The sequence below is a fragment of the Podarcis tiliguerta genome (assembly GCF_965153285.1).
Source record: "Podarcis tiliguerta genome assembly, chromosome: 1".
Lineage (NCBI taxonomy): Eukaryota > Metazoa > Chordata > Lepidosauria > Squamata > Lacertidae > Podarcis > Podarcis tiliguerta.
The window spans coordinates 100578347-100593898 of record NC_139534.1 but is presented as its reverse complement, the minus strand read 5'-3'; the positions used below and the strand labels follow the sequence as shown (position 1 = coordinate 100593898).

Sequence of the window (15552 nt, the reverse complement as noted above, 5' to 3'; positions counted from 1 at the left end):
CTGGAGAGGTCACGCTGGTGCTGCTAATGCAGGAAAAACAATGCTGGATGCAACAGTTACGAGTTATAAGCTCAACCTGATTGGCATAAGGTACAAGCGTTACGGGTTGCTTTTGTTGGTAGAGGTGGTCATCAAGCCAGGCAGCCCCAGCTCAATAAATTGCTGACCCCCACATAGGTCAATGACTAATGGAACACAGCCATCATTAACTGTGAGATGGAAACACTCAACACTGACATTGCCGCTCTGCAGGAGACCAGACTCACATCAAATGGCTGTCTCTGAGAGAAGAACTACACCCTTTTCTGGCAAGGAGGGAATCCATGGCATAGGTTTCACAGTAAAGAACCCTCTTCTGTCTGCGAAATAACTGCTGACCAAGGGCTCAGAACACTTGCTTTCCTCTGGTCCGGTTAACATCTTGAGCGTCTGTGCTCCCATTATGACCTCTGACGTACAGACCGAAGACCAATTCTACGAGGAACTAGGCACATTCTTCTCTATCAAGGCAAAACAGCAAATGTCTTGGAGGCATCCAAGGTCAGGCCAATGACACCAGCTGAACTTAATTGTCATCAGGCTATCGGCCCTGAACTGTGTTCATGTTGCATGGAGTTACCACAGTGCTGACTGCAACACGGATCAGTCCCTGTTGACAAGCAAGATCCCTCTCCAGCAAAATAGATTACATAGCACAAAGCAGGAAGTGTGGACATGAATCAACACTGCTAGAACAGCCAACTTTGTGAATGCTTCTCCAATTCTGACGAACAGGTACTAGAGAGCCAGTGTGGTGTAGTGGTTAAGAGCGGTAGACTTGTAATCTGGGGAACCGGGTTCGTTTCCGCTCTTCCACATGCAGCTGCTGGGTGACCTTGGGCTAGTCACACTTCTCTCTGAAGTCTCTCAGCCTCACTCACCTCACAGAGTGTTTGTTGTGGGGGAGGAAGGGAAAGGAGATTGCTAGCTGATTTGAGACTCCTTAGGGTAGTGATAAAGCAGGATATCAAATCCAAACTCTTCTTCTTCTACTGAACTTCCCAAGAGACAGCACTGAAGTAAGGTGGAACTACATCAAAGAGGCAACCTACAACACAGTGATGTACTCCTTTGGCAAAAGAGAGCAGCAGGTCCCTGGCTGGTTTGAGGCTGGCATTAAGGACACGGATCCTGTTATTGCTGCAAAGCACGAGGGCCTTGTGAACTACAAGTGTACACCCTTCAAGAAGTTGCTTGCTGCACTGAGAAAGGCAAGGAACGATGCCCAGAGGATTGCCAGATGATGTGCCAATGACTACTGGCTAAAGATGGACTAGACCATTCAACTCGCTGCTGACAGTGGCAACTTTCACAATATGTATGTTGGCATGAAGGAAGCCTTCAGGAAAACCGCACCACTGAAAACCTAATCTGGAGAGATTATCGCAGACTGCAGCAAGCAGATTAAGTGATGGGAAGAGCACTATCAAGAACTGTACTTGCGGGAAAACATGGTCGCTGACACAGCAGTTGACAGCATCCAGACTTGGAAAAGCTATATGTTCCTCCCTTCCTTGACAAGTGGTTATGTGGTTAAGTCTCAGGACAGGACAGAATGCCAACAGCACTGTTAAAAGCCAGCCTCAACTCCTCCCTCGTGACACACCTCCACGGACTTCTCTCGCAATGTTGGGAAACTGGAAACCTTCATTTGCCCCAGCTGCAACAAAATAAATCTCTCCCATATTGGTCTCTATAGCCACAGCAGGCGCTGTAATGCCCCAACAATTTGACTTTACCCTCAAAGGCATACTCTTCCATTGTCTACCAAAACAGATAGATGCCAACAAAATATACTTAAAATGTGGAATAGCAGTCATTTCAGTAGTGGCAGAAGTCATTGTAGTAGTAGTAGCAGCAGCAGCAGCAGCAGCTGTATTTGGTTTTGAATGTGGAACTTGTATTGCATTTGTTATATTGATTCCTTTTTGTTTGGGATCTGTCAGCTGCTTAGAGATTCATGTTGGAATATGCAGCGGTATAAAAAATAAATAAATAAATAGCTGAACACTCTGTGTCAGTTTTAGTGTTAGCTGACCTGGCCTGCGACTCCGATGATTTAAAAAGAAAGAGGCAAGCGTGTGTGTCAGAAACTGAGGAGACGCAAATGCTCAAGGAGGAAACTGCACACATTCACAGTTTCCGTTTTTGTTTTAAAATTATCTTGCTCCCTTGGGGCTGGGGGAATAATTTAAAAGGAAATGCACTTTCACATACTCAGGATGTTTGCTGAGTTATGTAGCAACCTGTTTTCTTTGTTTATTTCGAGATGGGCCCGTTTTGCTTCCAAAGTGAATGGCTCAGGGGCCCCACTCACTTCACAGTTGCAAGGAAATTAGGTTGCTGATGAATTGCCTGGTGCTACGAAGCAACATGTCTGGATGTGAGTTTCTCAGGAGCGTCAGATTGGTCACCGATAGAGGAAAAAGTTCTGGAGAAGACAGGCATTTTGTGTGATCCAGGAAAGCAATCCTTGTGGGGAGTTTTTTTTTTTATGTCTTTGATAAAATGCTGTTAGAGAACCTTGGGGAATCCAAAGAAATAAAGAGCCCAGGCTGTATATGTACCATACGCAGAAAGTCTGAGGATATTCTGTGCATTCTCCTTGAAATAATGAGCAGTTCTGGTTAGCCTGTCCATACAGTGATCAATTGATGTCGGGCAATGAGTCACAACACATTGATCTTTGTGTGTGTGTGTGTGTGTATCTGGGAGAGAAAGAATCTTGGCTTAGCAGGAAAAATCCTCCTGAATAACATAGGAGCAAGGAAGAGAAGATAATCTTTTTAAAAAAGATAACAGATCACTGAGAATAAAACAACAAAAAGAATAGTTCCCTACCCATTACTTCCCACTGTGTGAACTTTTGACATATCCGCAAACTCTTCCTTTCGCTTGCTACTGCTGTTGTACTGCTCGCTGTACAGCTTTAAGGACATCTGTTCAACAGCATCTCTTTGTGCTTCCAGATAGCATAGCTGAACCTCAGCCTAGAAAAAGACAACAATAAGAAATAAAATCCTTTGTTTTCATTCACAAGGAATACATGTATAAAGTCGCTGCTTTGGGGCCCAATAAGCACTCAATCCAAAGTTATAATGCATAGTAGTATCAAACATTATCCTAATATTGACTAGGTGGTTCTTTATACATTAAATTGGTGTAAAATTAAAAGGGCAATAGCCTACAAAACACTCCTGATCATCTGATGTGGTATTGTTTAGAATTATTATTATTATTAATCACCTGTCCTTCGCCATAAAATCGGGGAGGTGGGGGTGTTACAACAATTTAAAATACAATATTAATTTCTTTTAAAAAGAAAATTACAAAAATCACAAATCTCAGTAATCATCAACACCATCAAAAGTTCATACAATTGCTTATATTATATTTTGATTTCCAATCTCCTTGCATTATAAATCTTCAAGACCATTTTCTAAAAGGATATTATTGGAAATGAATAGCAATTGGCTTTGGCAAAACCCCCACTACACCACAGTGGTGTTTTTTCTAGGAACAGAGATGCTATCAAGCAGCCATGGTACATGACGATGTCACTGTTCCTGAGAAGAAGGGGACTAATTTGGGGGAAAAAATGGTACCATAAAGAGTCATTGCTGCTCAAATGACACAAACAAAAATAAATAGCTTTAAAAAATAAAGAGTTAAAAAATAGTTAAAAACAAAAACAATGCACCCTCCCACAAACACATTTAAAAGGCTGTAGACTATTAATCAGCCTAAGGACTGGTTGAAGAGGAATGTTTTTGCCTGGCGCCTAAAGATGTATATTGAAGGTGCCAGGCGAACCTCCCTGCAGAAAAGGCCCCCTCTGGACCTCTCATGCGCACAAAGAAGGGCCTCAGTTGATTATTGCAGATTTCAGGTCGGTTTATATGGGGAGAGGCAGTCCTTGAGGTATTGCTATCCTGAGCCATATCAACCAGATTTCAGTTATTTCTGGCTTACAGTTTACTCAGATTCATTTGTCCTGAGCCAACATATTTTTGCACTGTGGGATTTCTGGCACACACTCAATATCACTTGTCCACAAGTGCTTCCCAATTTGGGTCAAAGGAAGGGCAGACTGAACTTGCAAAGGGGTGTACGTACAAAGATACCCTCTCTACTGAAGTGAATAAGGAAGATTCATGAAAAAGTTCTGTGTATTATCAGACTGCACATGAGGATTACAACTGGGGGGCGCTGTCCTCTGTCCCCCTACAAAACCAGCTACATAGGTAAACACTTTTCCCTTCATCCATTGTTTAAATATTCCAAATCTTCTAAATGTACAAAGACACATATCAGGACTCAGCAAAGAGGCAGATTTACAGCAAGGGCTTGGCTTTGAATTGTCCTTCCCAATGGCTTCTTGGAAATACAGAATATTTGTGGGGATACATGCAATGTTTATCTGCATTTTAAGGCATTGTAGGCAGTGCATATATAATTTTGTTCTGCCCTGGAGAGGTGCTGCCAGTCAGTGTAGACAATATTAGGTTACAGAGACTAATGCTCAGCCTGTGTTCCCAAGACTTACTTACTCAACCTGTGGAATTTATGTTCTGTTTAGCACTTGCCTAATGCTTCACATGTCATTCTTTCTGCTCAAGTGTTTGTTTGACTAATGATGTAAATAAAAACAAAGGCATAGCATTCTCACTGCACCGATCAAACCTTCCCAAAGATTACTCAGCAACCTGAACTTTAAGCAAGATGAAGTAGATTAGCGCTGGTGTTTTCTTTTAGACTATTTCCTGGTCAAAAGAATGTGGAATAACATCTGGCTTCAGAACCTATTGAATAAAGTACTTTATCTATTGCAGCTGTGTTGATGAGTTGGATTCTTGAGCTCTGAGCACCAGATGACATGGGGATGGGTTTGGCCATTTGCCGTAATTGCCCCTGGATTGCTGGGAGGACTACAGAAGCAAAGTTGAGCTCAAGAGCACTTTGGGGCCAATATGGTATTGTTACAACACACTCCACTAAAATGCAAACACGCCAATTAAAATGACAGCAAGCTTCAACTCTCCCCCCCCAAAACTCTGTGTCCCTTTTCCCTTGTGTGTAGTGGGGTGGTTTTTTTTTAAAGAGTGTAAGCCTGCTGGCAGGGACTGTCTTTTTTTAATTGATTGTCTGTAAGCCTCTCCAGGAGCCTGAAGAGTGAGGTACAAATTCGACAAATAAATAAATAAAGGGATTCAGAGGTGTAGAACCAACTGAGAACCTAACGGGCTACAAGGCAGGCTGAGAAGGGGTTGTGACTATTCAAAAATGTCCAAAACTGTACAAAAATGCAGGCAGCTATGTTGATCTATTGCCACACAGAAACGCAAACGTACACACCAAAGAAAAGCAGTACATAGCACAACAACCAATTTATTAGGATCAACATTTCTGAGATCCTGTGTATAATTTCCAGGGAGTAAGTTCCACTGAACTTAGTGATGCTTGCTTCTGACTGCAGCGTGTAAAACCCATTGAGCTTTAACCAAAGGTCTTCAGTCCCCTGAAATGCAGTCTTTAGATTTTAATTACAAAATGCAAACAATCGTGCAAAGAAGTGTCTCCATTTAAACCGGCAGTGTGAAGAAGGAACCCCGTCAAAAAGAAAAAAGAAAAAAAGACTCAACCTCTACTTGATTGCTATTCTCATTCTCTGACTTTGTCTATGCTAATATGTCACAAGCAAACTTGAAAACTTCATTAGCACCTGATTCAGTTGCCAGAACATGGAAGGTCCCCCCCCCCCCGCATTACCCTGATGCTCTGACAGATGACCTCCATGTCCAGAAGCTGGGCTCCTCTGCATTCCCTGTCCACTTCACCATTGCCTAAAGTAGCAGTTTGTTACATGCAAAGCCTGTGGTAGAGCACAAGCCTTGTGTGCAAAAGGTTCCAGGTTCAGTCCCTAGTACATCCAGGTAAATCTGGAGAAGACTTCTGCCTGCAAACCCTAGAAAACAGCTGCTAGTCAGTGAAGGATACTGAGCTAGATGGATAAATGATCTGACTTGGTATCCCACTGTTTCTAAGGCCACAACTTATGCCATCAGCTGCAATGTACAGAGTGAGGCCTTCTCTTCAGGCCTTCTCTTCTATAATGAGGAAACGCCTGTACAGATAGGATTGGCAGCACTGCCCAAGGCTCCAATCCTAACCTCAGTTGTTCAGAGATGGTAATATAAATTGGAAATGAGGGCAGTTAGGAACGGGGCCCATATATGTTAAAAGGCACCAGTCCTCACAGTTCCCTTTTGGTTCAAAGTGCGGGTTTTCTTCTCTAAAGCTCTAAATGGTTTAGGATCCCTGTATCCTAAAGGGACACCTCCACCATATGAACCTTTCCACACTCTTTGGTCTTCAGAGAGGGGAAGGAGCTGCTATGTGAACATAGGAAGAACCAGAATCAGCCCATTGGATCTGCCTACAGCCAATCTAGTCCAGCATCCTATTCTCACAGTGCCCAACCACATGCCAGTGGGAAACCTGCAAGCAGGAGCTGAGCATAACAGCACTCTCACCTTCTGTGGTTTCCAGCAGCTAGTAGTCAGAAGAATTACTGCCTCCAACTGTGGAGGCAGGGCCTAGTAGCCAATAGCCTTTTCCTCCATGAATTTTAATCATAAGCCACATTTCTAGAGAAAGGGATATTCACTCAAGTGCCTTGGACTGTGTGCATGCCCTCCTTTCATCTAAGGTGTGACTGAGGGTCAGAGAGGACAGGGCCCTCATGGCAGTCAGGTTATGGAATATCTGTTTCTTCGAGACGTTCTCCTAGCTACCTCCTGATATTCCTTCAGGCACCAATTGAAACCTGTATGTACATGTGTGTGTGTGTATGCAGGTATGCTTTTCAATAGCGTATCCAAAGTTTACATCTGTGGCTTTGCTGCTGCTGCTCACTACTCTTGCATTTTGTCTTTTGTCCACTGCACTGGGGTTGCCTGGTTGCTTTTCAGCATTTTAACTGATGTTTTTAGCTGCCTTGTGGCCTCCAATGTGGACCTGAAAAGCGGGATAGAAATAAGCCAATAAATAAATAAATAAATAAATAGACGATGTGGAGAAATTGGAAGAAAGAGGGACTCCTGTTGTAGAGGTATGCTATAGAAATAATCAAACCAAATAGTATGAGGGTTCCAACATACTTTTAATTTAGTGCAGCATCATTCATTGTCAAAGAATGATGTAACTAATTAAAAGGTTAAGACTACAGATAGACCATGTGTGCATATGAATACACACATGCCCATTCCATGGCTGACTCATGTCTACAGATTCCAGAAAACTCCATTAATGAGTACAAAGAAAGGAAAATCAGATGCTCCCTTAGCGAGCCAGGTAATTTCTCTTCCGTGGAAAACAAATTAAATTTCTTTCTCAAAGAAGTGTCTCACAAATCACCAGTGTTTATTGGTTTGATAGTTTTGGCTATCTGGCATTGTTCGCAACATACTCTGCGACTTCTGATTTATGCCTGTCAGAAATACACTGCATTTGTATTTTAGATATCGTCATTATTATTAACATGTTGTCAGTAGCTGAAAAAGTTCCAAAATTAAGTATCTTCTGGAATAAAGCTTTCTATTGCTGTTGTCAATATGCAACTAGTAAATGACTCTTGCATTCTACAAAAGCTGATACATCTTCTTAGCTGCCGGCAGTGCCTCATCCTGAAATAGCTGGAGAGAGTAAGTCTGACACAGGGGACTGATGCTGCTATTTGCATCTGAGAAGACCTGACTGAGATAAATGCTGGAACAGCTACCTTCCATCTTCTCTGGTCCAGGTACATCACTATGCCCTCAGGGAAGGCAGAAGACAAAAAGCCTAAGTCAGGGACTTCATGTCCTCAGCTCCTGAGAAAACAGTGTTTCTAAATATTTGGTAATGTTTCTTCTTTTTAGTATATTTTGTAAAATGCCTCAGGGATCTTGGCAACATGGTGGCATATGCTTGCAATCAATCAATCAATCAATCAATCAATCAATAGCTAACTCCCATAGTATCATGTCCTGCATGAAGCTTGACTTCTGGATTGGATGACTGGCCTGTATTAAAATTTCAGCTTCACATCCCTCCTTCAGAATTTCATAATTATATTGTTTATATACAGCCCCAATATTCTGAATGATCTGAAAATACAATAACCATTTGGAGGTACACTTATGTCTAAAGAGAGGGCATAACTATTCTTTAAAAGTTTTCTCATATTCAAGGTGTCTTGGAATGTGTGTTTGTGTGTATGTGTCTGAAATTTCATATCTGTGGTGTAGAAATACCTTCTATACATTTTAATCCCCATTCTCTTTTCAAAGTACACACAGTATGTCTCCCCTTTTAGCTTTTCTCCTAATCTCTACATTTCTCTCTCTCTCTAGAAGTGAGGCCTGGAAAATCCAATCAGAAATTGGTTAGCTTTATTTGGCATGAGGTGTAGCTCCCAAACCTTCATCAAGGAAAATTCACCTCAACCAATCAATCTTTCTAAGTTCACAGAAAGCAGGCTGCAGTAGTAGTCTAGACCCAAGCGGTCTCAAAGGCAGACTTCACGTGTTTCCAGGCCTGAATGTGAAGGAATACATAATGCCTTAGAATTTTCCATTCTGCTACAGACCCGCTGGCTGGCTGCTTCTGGCCCCAGTTCAAAGTGCTGATGCTGACTTTGAAAAACCGGAATACTCTAAAGCCTGCATGCCTAACCTGATGCCCTCTAATGCTTTGGGCTGCCATCATGCCTGACCATTGGTAATGCTGCCTGGGGCTGATGGGAACTGTAGTCCAAAACATCCAGATTGTAGAAGGCTGCCTTAGGGGGTCCATCCTCCCATATTTCCCATTCCCTCCATTTACGATGATGTTTTGCTCTTATTTCTCAAATGTTAGCCTGTAAGGGTGCATAGCTAGGCTTTCTATGTGACTTCCTTTGTAGATTCATCTGACCTTCACGTTGAGCATTTTTGGACTGCCAGGTGAAGTTCTGGCCTTTTCAAAGGCTTTCTTTGCTTACTAACTTGCAGCCAGCTGATCGTGGCTATTCTAACATGTAGATTTTTATGTTGTTGCTCTGCCTGTGTTTTATTGATTGTTTTAATGATGATTGAAGCTTTATTGATGCTCCTTCAGGAATTACAGGCAATGCGTGGTTTTGGGTGACATCCAAGGGATCCTGTGTACCAGCAGAATGGACTTCTGCTCATGCTGTGAGAATTGTTTTTCCCCTTGTTCCCCTGTCCAGCCCTCATCAGGAGGGCTGAGGGACCCTCAAAACAGAAGGGGATTAGGGGGGTGGTACAATGTGGGGGAGAGGAATGGGAACTCTTGTTATGTGTACAGAAGTCAGTTCACATGGCATTGAACAAACCCATTGTTTGTTCACTGCACCACATGCTATCCCCCCCCCCCCAAATTTAAGAATTCAACCTATAGGTGCTGAAACAAAATAAACAAAACCTTTAAGATACTGGGGGGGGGGGGGAGAAGATACCTACGCTCACCAGAATTCCAGATATCTTCATAATACCTAAATTTGAGTGCAGCATATCATATCATATCATATCATATCATATCATATCATATCATCAGCATATCATTCTCTATATTTATTATATGGGAGCTCTTAACCTTATTTTTCTTTTTCTTTTTTGCATCCTGGGACTGCCCAAACATACTTGCTTTGGTACACTTTTGTGGCTTATTATTTTCCTGCTTCCCCTATAGATGCCAAATCCTTATTTCAGTTACTTCCATGAGCTCCAGTGAAAGTACACAACTGCCCTTAGGAAAAATGTCCAATTTTATCATTTTACAGTATGTTTTTCTCTCTTCTCTCTCTCCATCAACTATTTTTAAATGTAACCCTTGTGTTCAACTACTGCAAACATTTTCAGCATGCACAATCCAGGAAGATACGAGCTTCAAACAGATATTTCTGATTTCTATATGCAGTCATCTATCACAGAGCGGCTGTACATAAGACTTCCCTCATCCCCTCCAACAGTTCATGTTCCACTGATATTGCAATTCCAGAGAGGCTTTGAAAACCTCAAGTAGGTATTGATTGGTTTAAATTTCAAAAAAATAAAAATAAATCCTATATTCTTCAGAGGCCACTGTAGGATACAAAAAGTCAAGAAAATTTGCGCTGCCAAAAAAAAAGATGTGAGTAAATCTACTGAAGATGATTTACATTATTTTATTTTTTAAAAAAGGGCAAAGATGTTTTAGATCACTCATCAGTCCTATATACTGGTTGGTTAATAAAAATATTTAGGCAATCAGCATAGTAACAAACGAAATTGTTTGCTCGATGTTGTTCTTTGATAGAGAGGAACATGAAGACTGGATTTTGAGGAGAGCAGCCCATAAGCAGGGAGCCATCGCAGAAAAGGCTGCCTTCTGAACTTCTCACAAAGAGGGCCTCTGATGATGATTGCAGGGTCTGGGTCATTCCTTATGGGGAGAGGCAGTCCTTGAGATATTGCAATCCTGAGCTATTTAAGGCTTCATAGGTTAAAACCAGCACTTTGAATTGAGTCCAGAAACTCATTGCAGCCAGTGCATTTGGGCCAGGGTTGGTTTCATACGTTCAAACCGTCTTGCCCTGGTGAGCAACCTGGACACTGAATTCTGCACCAGCTGAAGTTTCTGAACCGCCTCCAGAGGCAGCCCTATGTACAACATACTGCAGTAGTATAACCTAGAGCAGGCATGTCCAACTCCCAAGAGACTGCAATTTACTACCCATTGGATTGACCAAAGTTGTTGAGCTTTTTGGGGGGAGCCTGACCTAGAGGTTACCAGAGCATAGACTGCAGAAGTTAGGCTATCCCTGTCCAGATAGAAACACCAGCTGAAGCTGATGGAAGGTACTCTGCACTACTGAGGCCACCTGAGCCTCCCATGACAGTATTCACTTCCTGAAGCATTGATCAGAAATAGATGTGGGGGAAACTCACAGCACACCTTCAGATGAGCTACAAGAAGTGCTGCCTGTCAGTAGGCTAGTGACTTGTCCAATCAAGGGGCAGCAATTTTTTGCAACACCCAAAGGAAACTCCCAGAGGGAGGGGGGGGTGCTCAGGTTGTTTCCACACTGGAAACTTGTGGTGTCCTGCATACTGTTGGCTATCACAAATATATGCCACTCCCACCCATGTCAGGCAGGGGCAAAGCTTTCTGTAACATCCAGACCCACTTTAGAAAACATAACTTTCTATACATAAACTATTTGTATTGTTGAGAGGTCAGCATCCCTGCTGCTGCTGAATTCCTGGCAATTTGCATACCATTAAAGCATTAGCCATAATGTTTGGAAAATTTAATTTTAAAGCTGTGCTGTTAAAAGATGTTTGCTGAATTGTAAGCATCTATGACAGCTGGGAAATTTGTTAACACTCTGATAGTTACACTATTTGTGCCTTAGTCTGGAAGGCAGTAAACAAAATCCCTTTTCACTTTACAACAATGAAGGAGATTTTAATGCAAGAGGAGGTGTTTAAAGACAACAACAATTTTTATCACAGCAATGCAGTGATGAAGGCAGCATGTCTTTTTATTTTCAATATTTCCCATCCATTAAGTTATCACTTTTATGCATTTATTTGCTTATTTTTGGCTCGGGGGTGCAGTTTTGTGTGTGTTAATACATGAAAGAAGGGAAGCACACAATTCTGATATAATTCAAAAAACCATTTTCCTTATTGAATTGTTTTCTTACTATTCCTCGACCTATCATGTGTGAGTCTAGGTCACCTCCGTGTTATTGCCCTTCTACAATATTCCATCACTTCAGTATGTAGTCATGTACAAAACGAGGAATCAAGAATGAAAGGTGTATAATGAGAAGAAATAGAAGCTTGTTTCTCTTATCTGCCCAGATTACTGCCCATGTCAATGATAAGATTCATAATGGTGGAAATGGCTCAGGATGCTTCCAGACTGTAGGATTCACACACCAACAAATCCAGGTGCGAAACTAAAGGTGACCTGAAGCAAACTTGCTCCCCCCCCCCCCAAAAAAAATGGACTTCTTGTGATGAGCAAAGTGAGAGGGAAATGCACTGGAAAGTGTGGGATAACACTTTCTTAATTTAATGTTGTGTAACTTCCCAGCAATAAGAACAGAAAGAATGCTGAATAAACAGCCAGCTTCATCTAACCTCCACGCAAACATTGTGGGAACAAATCATGATGAATGCTCAGTAAACATGTCTGGAAGCAACAGTCCATATACTATCAGTATTACTGAGAAACTGTAGCACTATTTGGGCATTTGACTCAGTTAAGGACAACATAGGGACGCAGGTGACGCTGTGGTCTAAACCACTGAGCCTCTTGGGCTTGCCGATCAGAAAGTTGGCAGTTCGAATCCCTGCGACGGGGTGAGCTCCCATTGCTCGGTCCCAGCTCCTGCCAACCTAGCAGTTCAAAAGCATGCCAAAAAGAAAATGCAAGTACAGTGGTGCCTCGCAGGATGAAAAGAATCCGTTCCGTGAGTCTCTTCGTCTAGCGGTTTTTTCGTCTTGCGAAGCAAGACCATTAGCGGATTAGCGCTATTAGCGGTTTAGCGGCTATTAGCGGCTATTAAAGGCTTAAGGGATTAGTGGATTAGCTGCTAAAAGGCTATTAGCAGCTTAGTGCCTTAGAAAAAGGGGGTGGGGAGCGAAAAAAAACACCCCAGGAATCGCAAGACATTTTCGTCTTGCGAAGCAAGCCCATAGAGAAATTCGTCCTGCGAAGCACCTCCAAAACGGAAAACCCTTTCGTCTAGCGGGTTTTCTGTCTTGCGAGGCATTCATCTTGCGGGGCACCACTGTAGATAAATAGGTACCGCTCCAGCGGGAAGGTAAACGGCGTTTCCGTGCACTACTCTGGTTTTGCCAGAAGTGGCTCAGTCATGCTGGCCACATGACCCAGAGAAACAGTCTGCGGACAAACACTGGCTCCCTCGGCCTGTAAAGCGAGATGAGCGCCGCAACCCCAGTCGTCTGCGACTGGACTTAACTGTCAGGGTTCCTTTACCATTTATTTTTTTAAAGGACAACATGGGTATGGGAAATGGAGTAACCCCTCTCTCCGCCACTAACACCTAGCCATACAATGCAAACACCTGAATGGAGAGAGGGAGACTTCAAGTGTAGAGACTTCCACACAATCTGGAATCCAACGAAGCCTGTCCGAGAGAAGGCTCCCTTCAGAGATCTGCGCTGCTTCTTGGGACACCAGGGCTGTACTTGCTGAAGACCTGCTTTCATGTTCTCTTTAATAATGACTAGAAAGCCCAAAGGCAGCTTCTGTGAAACAGCCACCCCCTGGCTAATGGAGGAACGGAAGGAACAAGGTAGGAACAACAAGAATCGCTTTACATATGAATAACAACAATTTAGTTATCAAAACAGTAGCGAACAAGCATGACTTTATACGGTTCTTTTCAAAAAATTTAGCCTCCTACGGTCCTAATAGTCTTTTTCCTGTGGTTCAGGAAAGCACAGCAACACTCTGCCCAGTGCCTGTATCCTTATTTCAAAGAGAATCATTCAAGCCGACATCTACCCTGTCAAGAATCTTGACTTTGAGCTGCTAATGTAGAATAAAAATCAATATATATTTTGATCATTTGATGAATATTTACTTCTTTCTTTAGCGCTCGGGGATTTCAAAATGAAAACTGCTGAATCAAGTCATTTTATTTTTCTGTGTTTGTGCCAACACCAATTTACTACCCTCCAGAAAGTTCCTGAACAAGACATCCCAAGTGGCGTACTTGTTGGTTTTTCCTGTCAGTCATAACAGGGTGCCAGCAGGGAGCCATAATCATTTCCCTTTCATACTGTTAGTGCTCCAGAAAGCAGTAGCTTGATTTACTTCCCCAGAAAAAGTAAACTTGTCTTATTTAGACGTACTGTAGAATGCTAGAGTACTTATTCCTTTCAGGGTGTGCCTGAACTGATACTATCCATTAAAAGTTAAACGCTTGGGGTTTTTTTGTGGGGGTTTTTTGATCTCACAAGAAACAGAATTCATAGTTGCGTTTCAACGTAAGGAATTCCTGGGAACACTAAGAAAACAAAAAGCTTTGAAAAGGCATTTTCTGAAAAATGACAGTCAAATTCTAGCCGACTGCTATAATAAGCCCTTAGACTTTGTAACATTACTGAGTATGAAAACGCATGCTGCTCCAAGAAAGCCTGGCACTTAAGATGCAACTGTGAGTTTTATAAGAAATTTATGCTCATTTTTAATATAATGGATTTTAAAAATAAATAAATGCATATCTAAAGTCTACCAAGATCTGGTGTTTCCACTTGGGTTTTGTTTTTTAAAACCCCCCAATATTTGAAATAGAACTAGATTGCTTTAACAAGAACTGTAAATGCAAGCAATTTTGGTCTTGCAAAATAATTTTATACTGACTCAGTAGAAGGGCTTTAAATCAAACAACATTTCTGTTGGTTCCTTCTTATAAATTAAATAAAAGTGGCAGTAGATGACTTACAGAAGGCTGATATGTGCTAGTACAGTTATGAGATATTATGCAAACATATGTTTTAAATAAAATAAAATATTTAGATTGCTGAATACAAAGGCAATTATGGAACGTCTTTGTTAAATTACATTTTTCATCCCCCCCCCCCTTTCTCTTTCTTTTGGGAGGGGACCTGGAGATGGGGAGGGGGGATTGTCCTGGAAACAGAACCAACAGGAAATGATGCTATATCTAAAACAGCTGGAGACTGTAGCTAATATAAATTTACTTGAAAATAAAAATGCTTTATGCCTCTAGAGACAGGCTGTAACATGCAGTAAAATAAAAGATGAGAATATAAACTTATTGTTAAATCCTTACTTTATGTCTGCATATTGTTCTAAGATGGTATTCACTACCAGAGAAAGAGTCTAGGGCTGGTTTTAAAACACACACACACAAACACACACACAACAATTAAATACATGTAAGGAATCTGAGTGAATAAGTCCTTTGCTTACAATAAAAACACTGACAATTTTTTTACCTCCCTTCATATAGGCCAGTCACTTTAGTCTAGCAGTGATGGTTATGTGATTCCACAATTATTGCATTATTCTAGATAGTCCAAATCTAACGGAAACCTTCTATAGCTTCACTTTAAGTGAATTTTGACTCGGACTTTTCCACTTTACCTAAGAGGTAAAAACAAATGAAAAGGACCTTTCTTTTAAAAAAATCAATAACTAAGAATCTAAATATTTATTTTTTCTTGTGCCTAATTATGTATCTTTCATTTTTTATTCAGATTCATATTTCCTTGTCTCAAAGCTGAGTTCTGCTAATGGAGACTCCCTAATTATTGTTGTTTAGTATCACAAAATTATTAATTCTTCTAGAAATCTGCAGCCACCACTCCTCATCGTCCCCTTAGCCCAGTCCCTGTGCTTGCTAAACTCTCTTCTTTTACCTTTCTTCCTCCTCTGTTGCTAATCTCCCCAGTCTTTCATTCTTCCTGACATCTACTTTCTCCT

At 41.6% G+C, this 15552-nt stretch overlaps 1 protein-coding gene across 7 annotated transcripts in view; it reads right to left on the bottom strand.

Moving 5' to 3' along the window:
• The window catches only part of AKAP6 (A-kinase anchoring protein 6), a 247747-nt gene that overhangs the window by 85853 nt on the left and 146342 nt on the right, over positions 1-15552 (bottom strand). For all 7 annotated transcript variants that reach the window (XM_083452109.1, XM_083452110.1, XM_083452107.1 and 4 more), the window contains one exon: positions 2881-3029. In XM_083452109.1, the coding sequence (XP_083308235.1) occupies positions 2881-3029 (149 nt within the window). The remainder of the gene's footprint in view (positions 1-2880; positions 3030-15552) is intronic.